The 21,617-nt window shown below is 39.4% G+C and overlaps 1 protein-coding gene across 2 annotated transcripts in view; it reads right to left on the bottom strand.

Moving 5' to 3' along the window:
* stk24a (serine/threonine kinase 24a (STE20 homolog, yeast)) overlaps window positions 1-21,617 on the bottom strand; it is a 38,184-nt gene that overhangs the window by 6,612 nt on the left and 9,955 nt on the right. The window contains exons 3-11 of one of the 2 annotated variants that reach the window (XM_061880146.1): window positions 13,358-13,588; window positions 12,263-12,319; window positions 12,065-12,173; window positions 6,391-6,548; window positions 5,819-6,004; window positions 5,598-5,743; window positions 5,405-5,528; window positions 3,456-3,524; window positions 3,246-3,382 (exon numbers count right to left, since the gene is read on the bottom strand). In XM_061880146.1, coding sequence (XP_061736130.1) covers window positions 3,246-3,382; window positions 3,456-3,524; window positions 5,405-5,528; window positions 5,598-5,743; window positions 5,819-6,004; window positions 6,391-6,548; window positions 12,065-12,173; window positions 12,263-12,319; window positions 13,358-13,588 — 1,217 coding nt within the window. Of the gene's footprint in view, window positions 1-3,241; window positions 3,383-3,455; window positions 3,525-5,404; window positions 5,529-5,597; window positions 5,744-5,818; window positions 6,005-6,390; window positions 6,549-12,064; window positions 12,174-12,262; window positions 12,320-13,357; window positions 13,589-21,617 lie in introns of those variants that run through there. The other variant, XM_061880147.1, reaches the window with a different exon arrangement.

Below are 21,617 nucleotides of genomic sequence, written 5' to 3'. Positions count from 1 at the left end.
CAAACAGATAAATTTTTGTTTCATCTGACATCACATGGACAAAGATAAAGACTTTCAGTAGGAAAGTTCTGTGGTCAGATGAAACACAAATTGATCTGTTTGGCCACAATCCCCAGCAATGTGTTTGAAGGAGAAAATGTAAGGTTTTTAATCCCAGGAACCCCAAGCCTACGATCAATCATGGTGGTGGTAGTATTATGCTCTGGGCCTTTTTTGCTGCCAATGGAACTAGTGCTTTACAGAGAGTAAATGGGAGAATGAAAAAGGAGGATTGCCTCCAAATTCTTCAGGACTAACTAAATCATCAGCCCGGAGGTTGGGTCTTGGGCGCAGTCTGATGTTCCAACAAGACAATGACCCCAAACACACATCAAAAGTGGTAAAGTAATGGCTAAATCAGGCTAGAATTAAAGTTTTTCGAATGACCTTCCCAAAGTCCTGACTTAAACGTGTGGACAATGCTGAAGAAACAAGTCAATTTCCGAAAACCAACACATTTAGCTGAACTGCACCAATTTTGTCAAGTTGTCAAAAATTCAAGCAAAAGCTCTCCCATCCAAAGGCAAAACCTAGTAACTCACTTCTAGCTGATTTGGGGAAAACAAAGGAAAAGCAATCTATCTTGATGCTGTCTTACAAAGATCTACAAAGTCATTAAAAACGTATAGCTGTTTTCTTAAGCTTTCATTTTCTTGCCGATTGAGCCATGGATTGAATCTTCTTTAATGAACGTGTGCCCTTTCTCCAGATATTTTATCACAATCTCGGGGCCGGACATTGGGCAAGAGCCGTGTACAGCGTCCAGTTTTTATTTGGACCTCCACAGTTATCTGCCCAAAAGAGTATGCAAGGGGAAGAATCAAGAAGAATACATTTAATGAAGGTGCTTGCAACGTCCTGGGCCAATCTTCCAAATATCCCCTCCTGCCATAATATCACATAATCAGCTTGACCGTCGGCCCCCATTCCTGCAAATGTCTCATTAAAGACAATAAGGCGACTGACAAAGAAGCTCCGATTGGTCCCTTGAGATACTAGGTTTTTCTGTTGTATCTACGCGGTTATGTGATAGTTGCTAGGTCCTGCCATGCGCGTAACAGCTTACTTACGGAACAAATGACAATATCGCATACACTAATGTAAAGCATATCACCTAGGAACTCCAACATTATTATCAGCTCAGCTTTGACCAAAATTGAGTTACTGGGTATTGCCTTTGGACGGGAGAGCTTGCCAGAAGCTTGTGGATGGCGACCAAAAGAGCCTTTTTGCAGTGAAACTAGCCAAGGGACATGTAAGCAAATATTAACATTGCTGTATGTATACTTTTGACCCAGCAGATTTTGTCACATTTTCAGTAGAACCATAATAAATTCATAAAAGAACCAAACTTCATGAATGTTTTTTGTGACCAACAAGTATGTGCTCCAATCACTATCACAACAAAATAAGAGTTGTAGAAAAGATAGGAAACTCAAGACAGCCATGACATTATGTTCTTTACAACTGTATGTAAACTTTTGCCCTCGACTGTATTGTAAACAACACATAAGAGTAATCAGATCACTGTTTATTAGAAAACTAACGACGTTAGTAACCCCGTTTTGATAAACATTTGGTCAGTAACAAAAGTTAATCTCAATACTTTGTTACATAGCCTTTGTTGACAATGACACAGGTTTTCTGAAAGTCTTCACAAGGTTTTCACACTGTTGCTGCCATTTTGGCCCATTAATCCATGCAGATCTTCTCCAGAGCAGTGATGTTTTGGGGCTGTCGCTGGGCAACACGGACTTTCAACTAACTCCAAAGACTTTCTATGGGGTTGAGATCTGCAGACTGGCTCGGCCACCCCAGGACCTTGAAATGCTTCTTACAAAGCCACTCCTTTGGTTGCCCGGGAGGTGTGTTTGGGATCATTGTCATGCTGACACACCCAACCACGTTTCATCTTCAACGCCCTTGCAGATGGAAGGAGGTTTTTACTCAAAATCTCACCATGCATAGCCCCATTCATTCTTTCCTTTGCATGGTTCGGTCGTCCTGGTCCCTTTGCAGCACCAAAACATGACGTTTCCACCCCCATGCTTCAAAGTAGGTGTAGTGTTCTTTGGATGCAACTCAGCATTCCTTCTGCACCAAACTCAAGTTGTGTTTTTACCAAAAAGTTCCATTTTGGTTTTATCAGACCATACAAAATTCTCCCACTACGTTTCTAGATCATCCAAATGCTCTCCAGCAAACTTTAGACGGGCCTGGACACGTACTGTCTTAAGCAGGGTCTGGCACTGCAGGGTTTGAGTCCCTGGCGGCGTAGTGCGTTACCGAAAGTTACTTTGGTCCCAGCTCTCTGCAAGTCATTCACTATGTGCCCTCGTGTGGTTCTGGGATTTTTGCTCACCGTACTTGCGATCATTTTGACCCCATGGGGTGAGATCTTGCGTGGAGCCCCAGTTCGAAGGAGATTATCAGTGGTCTTGTATGTCTTAATTGCTCTCGCAGTTGATTTCTTCACACCAAGCGGCTCATCTAGTTACCATGAATTGATTTACATGGATCCCCGACTTAAACAAGTTGAAAAACTTATTCGGGTGTTACAATTTAGTGGTCAATTGTACGGAATATGTACTGAACAGTGAAATCTACTAATAAAAGTTTCAATCAATCAGTCAATAGCCCAGATTCAGAATTCCCAGCCTGGTGCAGGATTACAATTTAGTTTCTGGTGTCCTTTGACAGCTCTTTGGTCTTGGCCATAGTCGAGTTAGGTGTGTGACTGTTTGGTTGTGGACAGGCGTCTTTTACTCTGATAACGAGGCTGAAGAGGTGCCATTAATACAGGTAATGAGTGGGGGATAGAGGAGCCTCTTAAAGAAGAAGTTACAGGTCCGTGAAAGCAAGAAAACTTGCTTGTTTGTAGGTGACCAAGTACTTATTTTACAGAGGAATTGACCAAATAATTCATAAAAAAATCCTACAATCATAGAATCTTTTTTCCCATGGTGTCTCTCATAGTTAAAGTGTACCCACTACAGGCCTCTCTATTATTTTTTAAAGTGGGAGAACTTGCACAATTGGTGGCTGACTAAATACTTTTTTGCCCCACTGTATCCATCACAGAGACTGCAAAATTTTAGGCTGTATTGCCCATCTCTACTACAACAAATCTTCCAACAAATATATTAAAATAAACAACCGGTATGCCTGACCCACAACCGAGTGCTCAACAGAACTTGGTGCATTACCTCTGAAGTCTCTGCACCAGTTCAGCCACCAGAGAGTCACACACACCAGGATGTATGTCTTCAGCCAGGAAAATGGCCTCCCGTAGCGCCTCTGTAGCCTCTGGCTTGCCATTGCTGGTTTCCCCCTTGTCCTTCAACTACAACAGTTGTTACACATATAAGTTTCACTTTGAACATACACTCTTTCAATTTTTTTAAAATGTTATTTACCTCAGAAAACAAGGGAGAGAAGATTGATGATAAGCTTTGTGACAAAGGCCTCTTTGGACTCTCCTGCACCTACAAAAACAGGAATATGGTTTTGAAAAATAAAAAATAACTGCTCTTTACGTGCCATTTTGACAAAAATGTCAAGGCATGTATCTTAGTCGAAAGGTTGATTAACCAAATAGGTGTTGGACTACACTCCAATGTTAATTCTTCTACCTTTTGGATATTGCACAAAGTAATGTCCATTAAGGAACTCTGGTTGAGTTTAGTGTCAAGAAACTTAACCTTTAGCCTCAAACCCATTAAACACCTTCGGGATGAACTACAGATAAGAGCTTTCACTTCGCTATTGTCTCTCCTTTCAGTTACAAGCAAATGTTTGAGTTACAAGCATCCCTGCCATTAGTTGGCATAGCAAATGTCACAGTAAGATCAGACCAAAACATTTGGTCTTATTTGCTAGCATTCGCTTATAGCGACAGATCGACATTACTTTGTTTTCCAACCATGGGATGAAAGAGTGTCTGTACAGGGCTGGAAAGAAGAAGCAGATGATTTTTGTTGAATTAAAAAAAATAATCATCAAGAACATGATTGAGCGCGTCGCCAACTTGATGAAGCAATTCCAGCATATCACTGCTAGTCTGTCTAATACTGAAGCAGAATGAGTCAAATGTTGCTTTTCTGTCAATCTTTGCTACTCATCGATGTCTGCTACCCAACGCTACTCAGGATGTGCACAAACGTAAATATTTCAAAAATATACCTCGAACAAAATACTAATCCAAAGCAGCTGCCTTGTATGCCTCGTGTTCAAGTAAGTAGTGACTTTAAAATGTGTTTCTTTCATTGTATCTTTTGACCACCCATCTTGTAGACAATTACAGACACTTACATTTTATTTTTATTATCATTTTACACTACTGGTAGCTTTTTACGAGGAAGCAGCAAAATTTGACAGAACACCGGTCAACATTCCATCCATCCATTTTCTTTCGCTTATCCGAGGTGGGGTGGCGGGGCAGCAGCCTAAACAGGGAAGCACAGACTTCCCTCTCCCCAGCCACTTGGTTCAGCGTCTTCCGGGCGATCCCGGGGCGTTCCCATGCCAGCCGGGAGACAGTCTTCCCAACGTGTCCTGGGTCTTACCCGTGGCCTCCTACCAATCGAACACCCTAAACACCTCCCCAGCTCATCTCGCTCCTCCCACCCGACGGAGGAAACTAATTTCGGCCGCTTGTACCCGTGATCTGTATGTAATATGCCTTTTAATTTTTTGCGGCTCCAGACAGATTTGTTTTGGTATTTTTGCTCTCTCTCTCTCTCCCTCTCGCCCGCCCACACACGCTGCATCCAGCCTTTCCATCCACCCACATTTAATGACAAACAAACACATACCAATCGTTGGTTAGAAGGCAATCGCCGAATTCGTCCTCGTTTCCTCCCGTGTTGCTGCCTGTCGTGTCGTTTTCGTCGGTTTCGCTTGTATACGGTTCAAAGCGATAAGACTCAATAGCTTCAGTTTCTTCTTCAATTTTGTTCTCCCTACCTGCCTCCACACTCCAACCATCCGTTTCAATAAATGCGTAATCTGTTGAATCGCTTACGCCGCTGAAATCCGAGTCTGAATCCGAGCTACTATCGCTATACCTTTCTGTGCTATCCGCCATGTTTGTTTCTGGTGGTTTCACGCTGTGACGTCACAGGATAATAGACGGGTGGATGTACTGATGGTGAAAATCAGGCACTTTGAAGCCGTTTTTCGGGATTTTGCGTGATGGGTAAAATTTTGAGAAAAACTGCGAAAAATAAAATAAGCCACTGGGAACTGATTTTTATGGGTTTTAACCCTTCAGAAATTGTGATAATGCTCCCCTTTAAGCACTCCGTTGCAGAATTGGGGGTGACCAAATACTTTTGACCATATCGTGTACTTTCTTTGCTCTTACCGGATCAATTTCCAACTCAGCCGGCTGTATGGCTCCGTTCGGAACCTTATTCCGGTCCTTCTCCTTGATGGTGTTGAAGATCCACTTATCATCTTTGCCTCCAGACGCTTCACCTTGTGTCTCCCTTCAAAAAAAAAAAAAAAAACGTCAGTTTAGCTCGGAGGAGTCTCTTCACAGACGGCGACCAACTTACTCATCGGAGTCTTCAGAGCTGGACTCTTCTCGGGACTGCTCTGCTTTCCACCTCTTGAACCTGTCGATCAATTCGGTCAGATAGGACGTCTTCTTGGCGTGACGTATAATCAGCTTGTGTTTCAACAGCTCTTTGGCAGTCGGTCTCTACACAAAAAAAATGAGACGGGAATTTCTGAGTGAAATTTAACAATTGCTTGGAAACAAATACTCTCAACTTACAAAGCGAGGATCTTTATTCAAACAGGCTTCAACAAATTCTTTGAGTGGTTTACTATAGTTTCCTTCCAGCGTGGGTGGATTGTTCTTTGGGATGAGGAATAAGACCTTCATGGGATGGAGCTCCGAGTGCGGCGGCTCTCCTTTTGCCAGTTCTATTGCTGTTATTCCTAACGACCAGATGTCTGCCTGAAACGCAAAGCCATCCCCATAAAACTAAGAGCCGTTTAAAGGAACATCATCTTTTGTGCAAAATAATAAAGGATTGACATTTCAATGGTTAGCTGAAGCAGCGCAGTTTCGTTTGAGATGTTTGACATATGAAAGGACTGAAATGATTCAGTAAATATACCCTTTTGAATTGCACTTTACAAAAATACACAGTAAAAGTACATTAGTAGACTAGACAAGAACCACTATATAATACTTTAGATTAAGTCTTATGCTGCAAAACGCTGTAGAAGGACAATTAAAAATGTAACTTTGGACATAGAGGAGAACAACCTTATGAGTCACTTGACCTCTGTCACTTTACTGCACCTTTATTTGATGAAAACGTCATTCACAATTCTAACCTTTGAATCGTAAGCCGATTGCTTTATGACTTCAGGTGCCATCCAGAAAGGAGTACCGACAAACGTGTTCCTTTTTATCTGGGTGTCAGTCAACTGTCCCGCCACGCCAAAGTCCGCCAGTTTCACGTCGCCTTGTTCTGACAGCAACACATTGGCTGCTGTAAATGGGAAATAAGACAACAAATTATTACTAGAATTTAATATGAGAGAAAGGCCCTTGTACCGATAGTAGCACGGAAATTATTCAACAATGGCAAACTCCGACAACTTAAAATAACAGCTTAACAGATTCTGGTGGTGCACTGGCTTGCAATATTGAGTATTATGTCAATTGTCATAGGGAGTACGTAAATATGTCTGAACACTCAAGAGTAAGCAGTGCACTTGAACGCTTCATCTTATGAACACTGAACAGTGGCGCATACAGGAGGAAAGGAGACTAGCGACATAACAATATGAACAATTCATATCATGGTTATTGTGACCAAAATTATCAAGATTATTATTACCATCTCGGTATTGTTAATTGTGGTCATAAACTACTTAGACACACACTCAAATCTTTTAACCAAGTTTTTTTTCATGACTAATATAGATACACTATTAGAAAACTACCGTATTTTTTGGATTATAAACCGGTCCGGAGTATAAGTCACACCGGCCGAAAATGTATAATAAAGAAGGAAAAAAAACATATATATAAGTCGCATTTTGGGGGGAAATTTATTTGATAAAATCCAACACCAAGAATAGACATTTGAAAGGCAATTTTAAATAAATAAAGAATAGTGAAGAACAGGCTGAATAAGTGTAGGTTATATGAGGCATAAATAAGCAACTGCTATGTTAACCTAACATATTATGGTAAGAGTCATTCAAATAACTATAACATATAGAACATGCTATACCTTTACCAAACTATCTGTCACTCCTAATCCATAAATCCCATGAAATCTTCTTCCTCGCTGTCGCTTCTAAACAACTCTGCCAACTCCAAAGGTATGCGCCGCTTCCTCTTGTCCTTTTCTGCTGCATATTTCACTACATCCAGCCTGTAATCTGCAGTACATGATTTCCTTTTCGGTGCCATTTTTGTTCAGCCCTTCTCAGTTTTTATAAGTTACCGCCAACGATGAAATGATCCATTTTAATAGCTACGGCAGTAGCATATAGCATATAGCGTTACATGACCCACAATGCACTTCTGCCATGACCCTCCCCCGCCGAATTCTTATTGGTTGACGTGTAGGTGACGATTGCGAAATTTTCTTTGTCTCTTCCGCGAATGAGATAAATAATATTATTTTTATTTTACGGTAATGTGTTAATAATTTCACACATAAATCGCTCCAGATTATATGTCGCACCCCCAGCCAAACTATGAAAAAAACTGCTACTTATAGTCCGAAAAATAATACGGTACCATTTTGCATGTTTTGTACTTCTTATGCTTCACAGATAGTGTTTTAGTCTGAGTTACTGTTTTCAATGTTGCTTTGTACTGTAAGACTTTAAGATTTCTATAAATGAAAAGTGCACAACAAAGGGCAGAGTTGGAGCTTAAATTCCATGTTTCAATATCAGCTTATTTTATTAACAAAATATGAATTGTCTTGATCATGCTTTGATTGATCAAGATGTTTTATAATGTAACCTGTGACATTTCTACATAAATAATTGTTATTGTTATCTTGCCGAAGTTAATAGTTACATAGCGCTGCCTGAAAACTATTCTTCTCCTAGGGGAACTTCCCTTTTTTGGGGGGGGATTTTGCCTATCGTTCACAATTATTATGAAAGACATGACAATGGAGCCTAAAAATCCCTTTTAAAAAATCCAAACACCTCCATTAGAATTTTATATACATGAAGTAAGTGTATATGTAATATTGTAAAGGGCACATTTATAATAACATTTAATAATTACATATTTTGATCATTTTAAGCATACGCAGCGCATTCATTTAAAAAACGCATCACAACGTTTGCTTTTTTACCCCCGTTATCACTGATTATTTACACACTGCAGACTTCATGAGAGCCAACAAACAATAAAAAAACAAAACACTTCCTTTGTAACACCTGCTGTCATTAGCATGCTGATTACTGGTATGTTTATATATTACCATTGAAGTGAAAAATGTCTCATTCCTCGCAAAGAAACGTGGTGGGGAGTGCGGAGAAGGGAAATAAACCTCTTTTCATGTCGTCCTCGCCAATTTTGGGTCTTAAACGGCTCTCAAAGTGTACAAACTTGTCGGAACACCTACTCAGATGTCTCATGTCCAGTTGAGATGCAAGATTTATTATCTTGAATAAACTTATAAAGGAGCAAGGATGCGAGAAAGAAGCAGACCTCTCGATGACGTAAACAAAAGAGACACACCGTAGTGATCAGGCGCTGCTATAAATACAGGTGCTGGTCATATTAGAATATCATGAAAAAGTTGATTTATTTCATTAATTCCATTTAGAAAGTCAAACTTGTAGAATGTATACATTCATTCCAAACAGACTGATACATTTCAAGTGTTTTTTGCCAAAAGGGAGATGATTATAGCTGACAACCAATGAAAACCCTAAATTCAACATCTCAGAAAATTAGAATATGGTGAAAAGGTCAGATATTGAAGACACCTGGTGCCACACTAATTAGCTAACTAACTCAAAACACCTGGAAAAGCCTTTAAATGGTGTCTCGTTTTGATTCTGTATGACACACAATCATGGGGAAGACTGCTGACTTGACAACTGTCCAAAAGATGAGCATTGATACTTTAAAGAAGGAGGGCAAGACACAAAAGGTCATTGCCAAAGAGGTTGGATGTTCCCAGAGCTCTGTGTCCAAGCACATTAATAGAGAGGCCAAGGGAAGACAAAGATGTGGTAGAAAAAAGTGTACAAGCAAGATAACCGCGCCCTGGAGAGGATTGTCAAACAAAACCGATTCAAAAATGTGGGGAAATCCACAAAGAGTGGACTGCAGCTGGAGTCGGTGCTTCAAGAACCACCACGCACCGACGTATGCAAGATATGGGCTTCAGCTGTCGCATTCCTTGTGTAAAGCCACTCTTGAATAAGAGACAACGTCAAAAGCGTCTCGCCTGGGCTCAAGACAAAAAGGACTGGACTGCTGCTGAGTGGTCCACAGTTATGTTTTCAGATGAAAGTAAATTTTGTATCTCCTTTGAAAATCAAGGTTCCAGAGTCTGGAGGAAGATAGGGAAGGCACAGAATCGACGTTGCCAGAAGTCTAGTGTCAAATTTCCACAATCGGTAATGGTCTGGGGTGCAATGTCATCTGCTGGTGTTGGTCCACTGTGTTTCCCGAGGTCTAGGGTCAATGCAGCAGTCTACCAGGAAGTTTTAGAACACTTTATGCTGCCTGCCGCGGACCAATTTTATGGAGGTGAAGATTTCATTTTCCAACATGACTTGGCACCTGCACACAGTGCCAAATCTACCAGTACCTGGTTTAAGGACCATGGTATCCCTGTTCTTGATTGGCCTGCAAACTCACCTGACCTTAACCCCATAGAAAAGCTATGTGGTATTGTGAAGCGGAAGATGCCAGATGCCACAGCCAACAATGCTGAAGAGCTGAAGGCCACTATTAAAGCAAGCTGGGCTCTCATAACACCTGAGGAGTGCAACAGACTGGTGGACTCCATGCCGCAGACTGGTGGACTCCATGCCGCAGACTGGTGGACTCCATGCCGCAAAGACTGGTGGACTCCATGCCGCAAAGACTGGTGGACTCCATGCCACAGACTGGTGGACTCCATGCCACAGACTGGTGGACTCCATGCCACAGACTGGTGGACTCCATGCCACAGACTGGTGGACTCCATGCCACAGACTGGTGGACTCCATGCCACAGACTGGTGGACTCCATGCCACAGACTGGTGGACTCCATGCCACAGACTGGTGGACTCCATGCCACAGACTGGTGGACTCCATGCCACAGACTGGTGGACTCCATGCCACAGACTGGTGGACTCCATGCCACAGACTGGTGGACTCCATGCCACAGACTGGTGGACTCCATGCCACAGACTGGTGGACTCCATGCCACAGACTGGTGGACTCCATGCCACAGACTGGTGGACTCCATGCCACAGACTGGTGGACTCCATGCCACAGACTGGTGGACTCCATGCCACAGACTGGTGGACTCCATGCCACAGACTGGTGGACTCCATGCCACAGACTGGTGGACTCCATGCCACAGACTGGTGGACTCCATGCCACAGACTGGTGGACTCCATGCCACAGACTGGTGGACTCCATGCCACAGACTGGTGGACTCCATGCCACAGACTGGTGGACTCCATGCCACAGACTGGTGGACTCCATGCCACAGACTGGTGGACTCCATGCCACAGACTGGTGGACTCCATGCCACAGACTGGTGGACTCCATGCCACAGACTGGTGGACTCCATGCCACAGACTGGTGGACTCCATGCCACAGACTGGTGGACTCCATGCCACAGACTGGTGGACTCCATGCCACAGACTGGTGGACTCCATGCCACAGACTGGTGGACTCCATGCCACGCTGTATTGCTGCAGCAATTCAGGCAAAAGGAGCTGCAACTAAGTACTGATTGCCGTACATGCTGAAACTTTCCATGTTTATACTTTTCAGTTGCCCCACATTTCAAAAAAATATTTTTGGGTACTAGTCTTAACTAATATTCTAATTTTCTGAGATACTGAATTTGGGATTTTCAGTAATTGTCAGTACTAATCATCAAAATTTAAAGAAAAGATTTCAAATATATCACTATGTGTGTAATGAATTCATATAATATGTAAGTTTCACGTTCTGAATATAATTACTGAAATAAATCAACTTTTTCATGATATTCTAATAATATGAACAGCACCTGTAGTTTGTCTGCATCATCGCTTAAAATAACAATATCACTAGTACTTGGTTAATATTCAAATCACGAAATGTAAATGGAGTATTGTTGGCGCTTTTTGAATGGTTATTTTATGGGCGAAATAAAGGAGCTCCATTTTCTGTGCTGTAAGCGGACTTTTATTTACAAGTTAGAATGCATTAAAAAAAATCCATCCGTCGTCATGTCTTTCACAATGATTGTGAATAATAGGCAATATTACAAAAAAATGCAGTTTTCCTTTAACATAAACTAACGTATAGATTTATGTACTGGGCACTTAAGTCAGAAAACAGTAATAAATTAACCTAACCTTTACACAGTTCTGTCAAATGTTCTTACAGACTGTGGTACAATTGGTTAATAACAAATGCCTGTATGTCAGACATTGAAGATAGTGGGGGGCTTTGTCATTTATATCCTAGTATTTTGTTACTCTGTATTGCTTATAATTGCTTTATTGTTTTGGTTGTTGTTTTAAGATCATTAATGAACTGAGAATATTCAGGGTAAGGCATTTTATTGTGTGCCTAAAGACTGTTTTTTTAAATGTGCAGGGGTATGGGGTACATGGCTTTAGGTCAAATAAAGGGATATGTGGCCACTGCTCTAGAAAATTGAAAGACCAGGCCACAAACCTCTGGTGATGTTTGGTACTTTTGACTTTACTGCTGTCAGTTTGTGTTTAACACAAGTAGTACTAGTAGTCCCAAGAGCAGTAAAACAACCATGTTTAAATACTTTTTCTAAAGCATCTCTCTCACCTTTGATATCTCTGTGAATTTTCTTTTCAGAGTGCAGATATTCGAGCCCCTTTAGGATTTCTCTCAAAATTGTGGCAATCTGGGTTTCATCGAGGGAGCCTGGTTCCAACTGCACAGACGGACAAACAAGTTAGTCTGATTTAAAAAAATTTACCAGACTTAACATTAGGTACAATTTGAATGACTTCGGTGACTTACCAAATCGAGGGCAGATCCTCCGCCCAGATATTCCATAATAATCCATAACTTTGTTCCCTGAAAAATAAATAAAACACCCTGAACAATTGTCACCCAATTTGTTTATTTCTAGCACCGTCTGAGCTTTTGTTATTTCAGGTTAAACATCTGCAAAAAAAACCACTGTGGATGTTATGCAAGAGATCACTTTCAATAATGAAAGCTGCACCATTTTAATTTCAGTGGAATAGAAGGACAAGGTCCAAAAGACTGTTACCCTCCCCTACAATGACAAAGCAGGCTTTACCAATAAACATTACTTGGAAATTGAACAATTCTTTGGACACATCGACTCTCTATCCAGAATCTTTAGATAGCCATTGTTGGTTTAAAAGATGTCAACATAAAAGTGATTACAACCAACCTTTAGCTTCTTCTAGGCATGTCATACAGCAGTGACTTTAGGAGTATTCATACGTACAGTATACTATAACGCTAATCGATGGTGGACAGATCCAACGCTGCTGGACATAACCTCTACATATTAATCAAATGAATATCCAAATTAACAGTGCTCAGTGTTTTCCACTAGTAGCATAGTGCATCCATAAACGCAAAAAAACCTGGCCTACATTCTGCACACACGAAAAGGCCACAATTCTCTCCTTCAGGCATAATTGAGATAATGGACTGCCATTACTCTCCATGCTCCCCTTAAGTACAGCACTAAATGCTATTAGAGGTAAGCACAATCACACAGCGAGAGAATGTACTACAACAAGAGAAAATATTTACAACTAATCCTTTGTAGTCCCTGCTGCTATGCCAAAACAAAATACCAAAGATTTTTTTCATCCACAAGTGCCTTGCAATGCTCTAAGAACACTTGCAAGAGTTCAATAGGTTTAAAGAGAGTCATTCATGTAATGAAGTTTCCAGACCACAATTAGTACAATTGAGACAGTCATTTCCTTTTTATCTTCAAAAAGGTACATGTGCTCGTGTCGGACTACTTTAAACACTAAAAGCCATTAATGCTAAGCCACACAAAATGCAATATCCATGACACATTATATTGGGCAAAGAATGTTACAGGATGTTCGTTCTCCAGCTCACCTTGAGATAGGATCCAAAGTACTTGGTGATAAAAGGACTGTCACACTGGCTGAGAACTGTGATTTCCTGTTGGATGTCCTCGATGTCATCTTCTGCTTCTTCCAGGTCAATAATTTTAATGGCCACGACCTTCTGCGTACGATTGTCGATGCCTTTAAACACTTCACCAAAAGAGCCTTTGCCTATTCTCTCCAGCTTGGTAAAGAGCTCCTCTGGGTCAGCTTTGAGGTTCTGGTGGAAATGAATAATGTTTGTTAGTTGTGTCATACAAAAAGTAGAAAAATACACCTAAAATTTGAAATTTGACCCAGTCATATACATTAATAGCCTCCTTTAGCTTGGCCTTGGGATCCACAGACAGGCGGAAGGAAGAAGCTTCTCATGTAAAATTCTGTGGCTGTTTAAATAATTTAAGCTAGTGTAACACAAACACAATTTAGGTATAATGACCTTCCCACCATTAAGCCGCAACAGAAATTGAGGGCGGTCAATGTGTAGGACCTATTGACTGAACTAAATGGCTTATTTCCCAATAGGGCCAGCAGCAGTGGAGAATAGTGGTCCTAAAGTGGGCCACTCCCATTTCCTTTCATGCAACGTGATAATTGGACTAAACATTATGCAGTTTTGGCAGGTCCAGACTTGTGGTATACTTTAGACTAGAGCACTAACAATATTTTGCTTATAGTGTGTAGATAAAATATTAGGGCTTTTTCGATACCATTATTTTGGTACTGGTACAGATAACAAAATGCATTGATACTTTTCAAAATAAAGCGGACTGCAAAAAAATGTCATTATTAGCTTTATTTCAACAGAAAATCTTATGATGCATAAACATATCTTTCTTATTGCAATCAAATAATGTTGGCATTAAATAAGATGGTGAACATACTAGACATCTTCTCCTTTAGTAGTAACTATGCAAATAGGTCACAAAAGATCCTAGTTTGGCTGCTGACGTATGCCGTAACATATTGTGTCATTTCCCTATGTATTATTTTGTCAAAATTATGAAGGAAAACTGGTAGAAAACGGATGAATAAATGGATTATAAATCTACAGTACTTTTTCTTTTATTGTCATTAACACCTGGTTACTTTCCATTTTAACGTGTTCTATTTAAACTTCTGTAAACATTTAATAAGCACTTGTTATTTTGTTGTTTGGATACTTAGATATGTTTTGGGCGATTTTCCAAACTTGGGTATTGGTTTTGGGTGGGAGCCTTACCAATGCTGATCCCGATACTTAGAATTTTAAAGATCATTGATTTATTCAATTTTTGATCACAATTATAATCAGAAAAAAAAAACAGGATGTAACATGTGTGCCCAGGGACTAATTTACTGAGTTTGTTAACAACGAAAAATTGTTTATTAAAAATATCGATCTAACCAGTGAAGTATCAACCATACACTGACTACTGTATACATACGATAGTACACACCGTAGGAAGATATGCTAACCACTAACAGCAAGCTAGCGCTCTTAAATGTAAAGTGATGGATATAAATATCGCGAGTAATGATACATAGTATCATACATATACAGAATATATGCGTATATACATACACATATATATACATATATACATATATATACATACATACATACATACATACATATATATATATATATATATATATACATACATATATATATATATATATATATATATATATATGCGTATATACATACACATATATATATATATATGTATATATACATATATATACATACATATATATATATATATATACATATATATACACACACACACACACATATACATATATATATACACACATATATATATATACATACATATATATACACACATATATATATATATATATATATATATATATATATATATATATATATATATATATATATATATATAAATAAAGGCTGCGACTCTTTGGGTGTCCCATGATTCGATTCAATATCGATTCTTGGGGTCGCGATTCGATAATATATCGATTTTTTCGATTCAAAACGATTCTGTATTCATTCAATACATAGGATTTCAGCAGGATCTACCCCAGTCTGCTGACATTTTAGCAGAGTAGTAGATTTTTTTTTTAAAAGCTTTTATAATTGTAAAGGACAATGTTTTACCAACTGATTGCAATAATGTAAATTTGTTTTAACTATTAAACGAACCAAAAATATGACTTATTTTATCTTTGTGAAAACATTGGAGACAGTGTGTTGTCAAGCTTATGAGATGCGATGCAAGTGTAAGCCACTGTGACACTATTGTTCTTTTGTTTTTTTTTAATAAATCCATCCATTTTCTACCGCTTATTCCCTTTTGGGGTCGCTGGTGCCTATCTGAGCTACAATTGGGCGGAATGCGGGGTACACATCTCATCAAATGTCTAATGATAATGTCAATGAGGGATTTTTAATCACTGCTATGCTGAAATGATAACTAATATTGATACTGTTGTTGATAATATTCATTTTTGTTTCACTACCTTTGGTTTGTTCTGCGTGGTGTTTGTGTCTCCTCTCAATTGCTCTGTTTATTGCAGTTCTGAATGTTGCTGGGTCAGGTTTGGTTTTGGAATTGGATTGCTTTGTTATGGTATTGCTGTGTAGTGGTTTGTTGGATTGATTAAAAATAAATAAATAAAATAACATTTTTTTTAAAGAAAATCGATTTTTAAAAAAATGAGAATCGATTCTGAATCTCACAACGTATTCGAATCGATTTTTTTCCCACACCCCTAATATATATGTATACATACATAGATGTACACCAGCTGGGGGTCCTGGGTTCGATCCTGGGCTCGGGAACTTAACGTTTGGAGTTTGCATGTTCCCCCTGTGACTACGTGGGTTCCCTCCCGGTACTCAAGGTTCCTCACACCTACAAAGACATGCACCTGTGGATAGGCCCCTCCCACCTAAAAAGACATGCACCTGGGGATAGGTTGATTGGCAACACTAAATGGTCCCTAGTGTGTGAATGTGAGTGTGAATGTTGTCTGTCTATCTCTGTTGGGCCTGCGATGAGGTAGCGACTTGTCCAGGGTGTACCCCGTCTTCCGCCCGACGGTAGCTGAGGAAAGGCACCAGCACCACCGGCGACCCCGAAAGGGATAAGCAGTAGAAATGGATGGATGGAGAGCAAAACCCTGTGTGCCTGTCATGACACCAGACTATTGCTAATGTTGGATTTTGGAGCTGCATGTCCAATGTGTTGTTGGGAAGATTATTCTAATGCTATTCCCAAAACAATAATTTCTCGTAATAATTTGGCAATGGGTAGTAGGGAATATGGCCAAGCCGCTGCTCTCAGAAAAATAGTGGAGTCTATTTAATTTGCGATGAAAGTGTGCAACAAAAACATTAGTCGCAGCAGGATAAAGCGCTGCATGACAACAACATCACCCAAAAACTATCATTATCACAACATTGGTGTGTTCAGTCACCCAGGTGAAAACAAGGTTGAGCTTGTCCTGTGCAAAAACAACAAGTGTACTGTGAGCAGGATGGGAATGTACTTGCCATAGCCACAGTCAGCAGGTTTGCTGCCACGGACTAAAGCCGACTCAACCTCCCTCTAAAAGCATTGTGTGTGATGCTCCCCCATCTGCACCACCGTAGTCTCAGCCATGCACCACACCCAAATGTATTATTGGCATACCACCAGAGCACAACCTCTGGCTCAAACTTCCCCTGCTGGCAATGTGGATTTACTAAGCGGTTATAATTCAGAGGAGGATGAAGTCAATAGAACGATAAACTAATTTTGACGCTAAGAATTTTTTGTCATATTTGGGCCATTGAGTGAATAGTATCTCAAAATTGTATTTCCCCCCAAAAATAATACCATTCAAACAACAATTTTATCGGAACATTCATGTTGTACCGTCCTCAAGTGTAACATTACACAAGATGTTTGTGTTCAGGTTTGTGCAATATGGACAATATAAGATATAAATCATATGAATTTGTTGACAATAGAGATGTTAATACTATTGTTATGATGACACATTCTAGCCGTGTGCCGCAAATTTGACAGCAACAAGCATCCTCAAGTTCGCGATGTGGTGTCCTCGCAAGCGGCTAATGTCCCTCTACAGTGCAAAGCCGCTACAAAGTCACCAATCCTTGCCTCATTAAATAAACCATGATTCTTACAGGTATAATCCCTGGAGGACACGGAATAGCTAAACATATTACACTACACACCTTAGTAGGGTACAATAAGTTATGCTAAATGCTAAGCTAAAGCTCTTGAATGTAAAGCAGGGTGTTTTTTTTGATTGATTGATTGATTCTTTTATTAGTAGATTGCACAGTTCAATACATATTCCGTACAATTTACCACTAAATGGTAACAACTGAATACGTTTTTCAACTTGTTTAAGTCGGGGTCCACGTTAATCAATTCATGGTACAAATATATACTATCAGCATAATACAGTCATCACACAAGTTAATCATCATAGTATATACATTGAAATATTTACATTATTTACAATCCAAGGGGTGGGATGAGGAGCTTTGGTTGATATCAGTACTTCCGTCATCAACAATTGCATCAACAGAGAAATGTGGACATTGAAACAGTGTAGGTCTTATTTAGTAGGATATGTACAGCCAGCAGAGAACATAGTGAGTTCACATAGCATAAGAACAAGTATATACATTAGAAGTACATTTGGTTATTTACATTAGGTTATTTATAATCTGGGGAGATGGGATGTGAATGGAGGAGGGTATTAGTAAAGTGTTGAAGTTGCCTGGAGGTGTTGTTTTAGAGCAATTTTGAAGGAATATAGAGATGCACTTACTTTTATACCTGTTGGGAGTGCATTCCACATTGATGTGGCATAAAAAGAGAATGAGTTAAGACCTTTGTTAGATCGGAATCTGGTCCCCTGGTGTTGTGGTTATGGTGGTCATTTACGTTAAGGAAGTAGTTTGACATGTACTTCGGTATCAGGGAGCTGTAGCGGATTTTATAGACTAGGCTCAGTGCAAGTTGTTTTACTCTGTCCTCCACCCTGAGCCAGCCCACTTTGGAGAAGTGGGTTGGATTGAGGTGTGATCTGGGGTGGAGGTTTAAAAGTAACCGGACTAGCTTGTTCTGGGATGTTTGGAGTCTAGATTTGAGGGTTTTGGAGGTGCTGGGGTACCAGGAGGTGCAAGCGTAATCGAAGAAGGGTTGAATAAGAGTTCCCGCTAGAATCGTCAAGGTGCTTTTGTTGACCAGAGAGGAGATTCTGTTGAGGAATTTTGTTCTTTGGTTGACCTTTTTGATTATTTTGGTGGCCATTTTATCACAGGAAAGAATAGCCTCTAGAATGAAACCTAGATAGGTGATCTCATCTTTCCTGGTGATAACAATGTCACCCACTTTTATAGTGAAGTCACTGACTTTCTTAAGGTTGATATGGGACCCAAATGGGATGGATTCCGTTTTACTTTAAGTGTATGGATAGCTTGTTTTCAGCGAGCCAGGTCCAAATATTAAGGATGTCAGCACTGAGGATTTGTTCCACCTGGGACTTGTCCTTGGCGCAAACAGGAACAATTCACAGTGGCATGCTGATGGCATGTCATTTACGTATATTAGGAACAATAAAAGTCCTAGTATACTGCCTTGGGGGACTCCACAGCTTACTGAGAGGGGAGGGGACACGGTGCTGTTCACCTCTACCACCTGTTTCCTCCCCTCCAAGTAAGACTGCATCCAGCTCGATGAAGTATTATTGAATCAGATTGCTCGGAGCTTATCCAACAGTATAGCGTGGTTAACGGTGTCAAAGGCCTTCTGAATGTCCAGCATGACCATGCCGCAGTATTTGCCCGCATCCACCTCATGTTTGATGTGGTCGGTCAGATAGAGAAGGCATGTGTCAGTGGAGTGGTTAGTTCTGAAGCCGGATTGGAATTTGTACATTAGTTTATTAGTAGCAAGGTATCTATCAACCTGTTCATAAACTGTTTTTTCCATTACTTTTGAAATGGAACTGAGAATAGAAACAGGTCGGTAGTTACCAGGTTCTAATTTGCTTCCTTTTCTATAAAGGGGGGTTACTCTTGCTATCTTGAAATCCTTGGGTACCTGGCCTTGTTTGATTGAGAGGTTTATTATATGTGTGATTATTGGGGCAATGGTGGTGGCAGAGTCCATGAAGAATCTGGAGGGGATATTTGGGTGGAGCGCGCTCAATTTATTAAGCACCTCGTTAGCTGAGACCATTTCTAATTGGTCGGATCGATACAAATATTGACAGTGACAATACAGAGTATCAGTATATGGTCGATACTACATTGGTTAAAGATATTTTTTATCTTCAAAAAATGGTTTTGTTTGTTTTTGTTATTGTTTACAAACTCATTTCAGTCTGTGGATACAGATAGACCAATAAGGGCAAAAACTAAATGATTTAAATCAGAGCAAATAGTAGTTTGTGCTTAGGTTTAGTTATTTTGTATTGACTTTAATTTGCTTAGAATATTATATGTTATAAAAGGGACTAAAGAAATAGTTAAAATATTTATTTCATTTATGTTATTACACCGCTGCCTGTGTTTTGTCTGATCATTGTAATCCAAGATGTGATCAGTATCAGCATTGGTATGATCAATACTGCCCCTGTAACTACATTTGTAGTATTCTTAAAAGTAATGCAAAGTACTGACATAACAGAACAATAAGTGCTTATCAGGTTTAAACAGAAATGTAGTTACAACCACGTCGCAAATAAAAACAACCAGCTATTAACAGTAAATTAGCAAATATATTAATAATAGTTTTGAGGAAATAATACAACCAGTAATTAAACAATATGTTACCACATGCACGAGCAGCCAAAATGGAGCCTTTGTAACCAGTTTCGCAATGATTTCATTATCACATATCATATAATATGATGTGATATATCGTTATTGCAGAATGTCTCAGGATACAGATTTTGGGCCATATCGCCATTCCCTACGCCAGTGGTTCTCAACCTTTTTTCAGTGATGTACCCCCTGTGAACATTTTTTTTTATTCAAGTACCCCCTGATCAGAGCAAAGCATTTTTGGTTGAAAAAAAGAGATAAAGAAGTAAAATACATCACTATGTCATCAGTTTCTGATTTATTAAATCGTATAACAGTGCAAAATATTGCTCATTTGTTCATGTCTTTGTTGAACTATTTGGAAAAAAAGATATACAAATAAATAAAAACTTGTTGAAGAATAAACAAGTGATTCAATTATAAATAAAGATTTTTACACATAGAAGTAATCAACTAAAAGTGCCCTCTTTGGGGATTGTAATAGAGATCCATCTGGATTCATCAACTTAGTTCTAAATATTTCTTTAAAAAAAAGACATCGTTAACATCAATATTTATGGAACATGTCCACAAAAAAATCTAGCTGTCAACACTGAATATTGCATTGTTGTATTTCTTTTCACAGTTTATGAACTTACATTCATATTTTGTTGAAGTATTATTCAATAAATATATTTATGAAGGATTTTTGAATTGATGCTAGTTTTAGAATATTTTTAAAAATCTCACGTAACCCTTGGCATACCTTCAAGTGCCCCCAGGGGTACACATACCCCCATTTGAGAACCACTGCCCTACATCACACAATGCCTGAATCATGTTTTTAAAATCGATTTCGATGTTTGCTTATCTGCCTCATTTTAAAACTCAAACACGTCAAAGTGGTGACGTTACGCAACCATGGCCGTATTTGCACAGGGTATTTAGGTAGCTAGTGTAAAATATTCTTCCTGTCGGATAACGTGCACGAAAATATTGGCACTGCAATAATTCCTCATCTAACAAGAACAAGTAAGATAGGATGCTTGGTTTAATTACAGTAATTATCATTCAGAAGTCACAGTGTCAACGTTTTTGTTTGAAATGTCATTAGGCTAATTACAGGAGTGTTCAGGATTAATTGCATCTTGACAAGTGAAAGTAATTTCAACATTCTACCCGCTCGCTTCGTTTGGATATTTTTTACTTTTAATGTTTAAGTACATTTTATAGAAAAAAAAAAAATTTTGATACTGATGCACAGTAAATATCAGAAACTTTAAGACTTTTCCTCAAGTAGTATTCTGAAAGTTGACTTTAACTTCCACTGAAGTCCTTTTTTGGTCAGATTCTTGCACAAGCATTAGTTTCAGGTACTTTAAATAAGACTGGTCATATCCTGTTTGGTGTGGTCCTGGACTGCATTACCAAACAAACTGTAATAGCAGATCAAACGGACTCTGGT

The sequence above is a fragment of the Nerophis ophidion genome, linkage group LG19, assembly GCF_033978795.1.
Source record: "Nerophis ophidion isolate RoL-2023_Sa linkage group LG19, RoL_Noph_v1.0, whole genome shotgun sequence".
NCBI lineage: Eukaryota > Metazoa > Chordata > Actinopteri > Syngnathiformes > Syngnathidae > Nerophis > Nerophis ophidion.
This window is presented reverse-complemented; position numbering and strand designations above follow the sequence as displayed.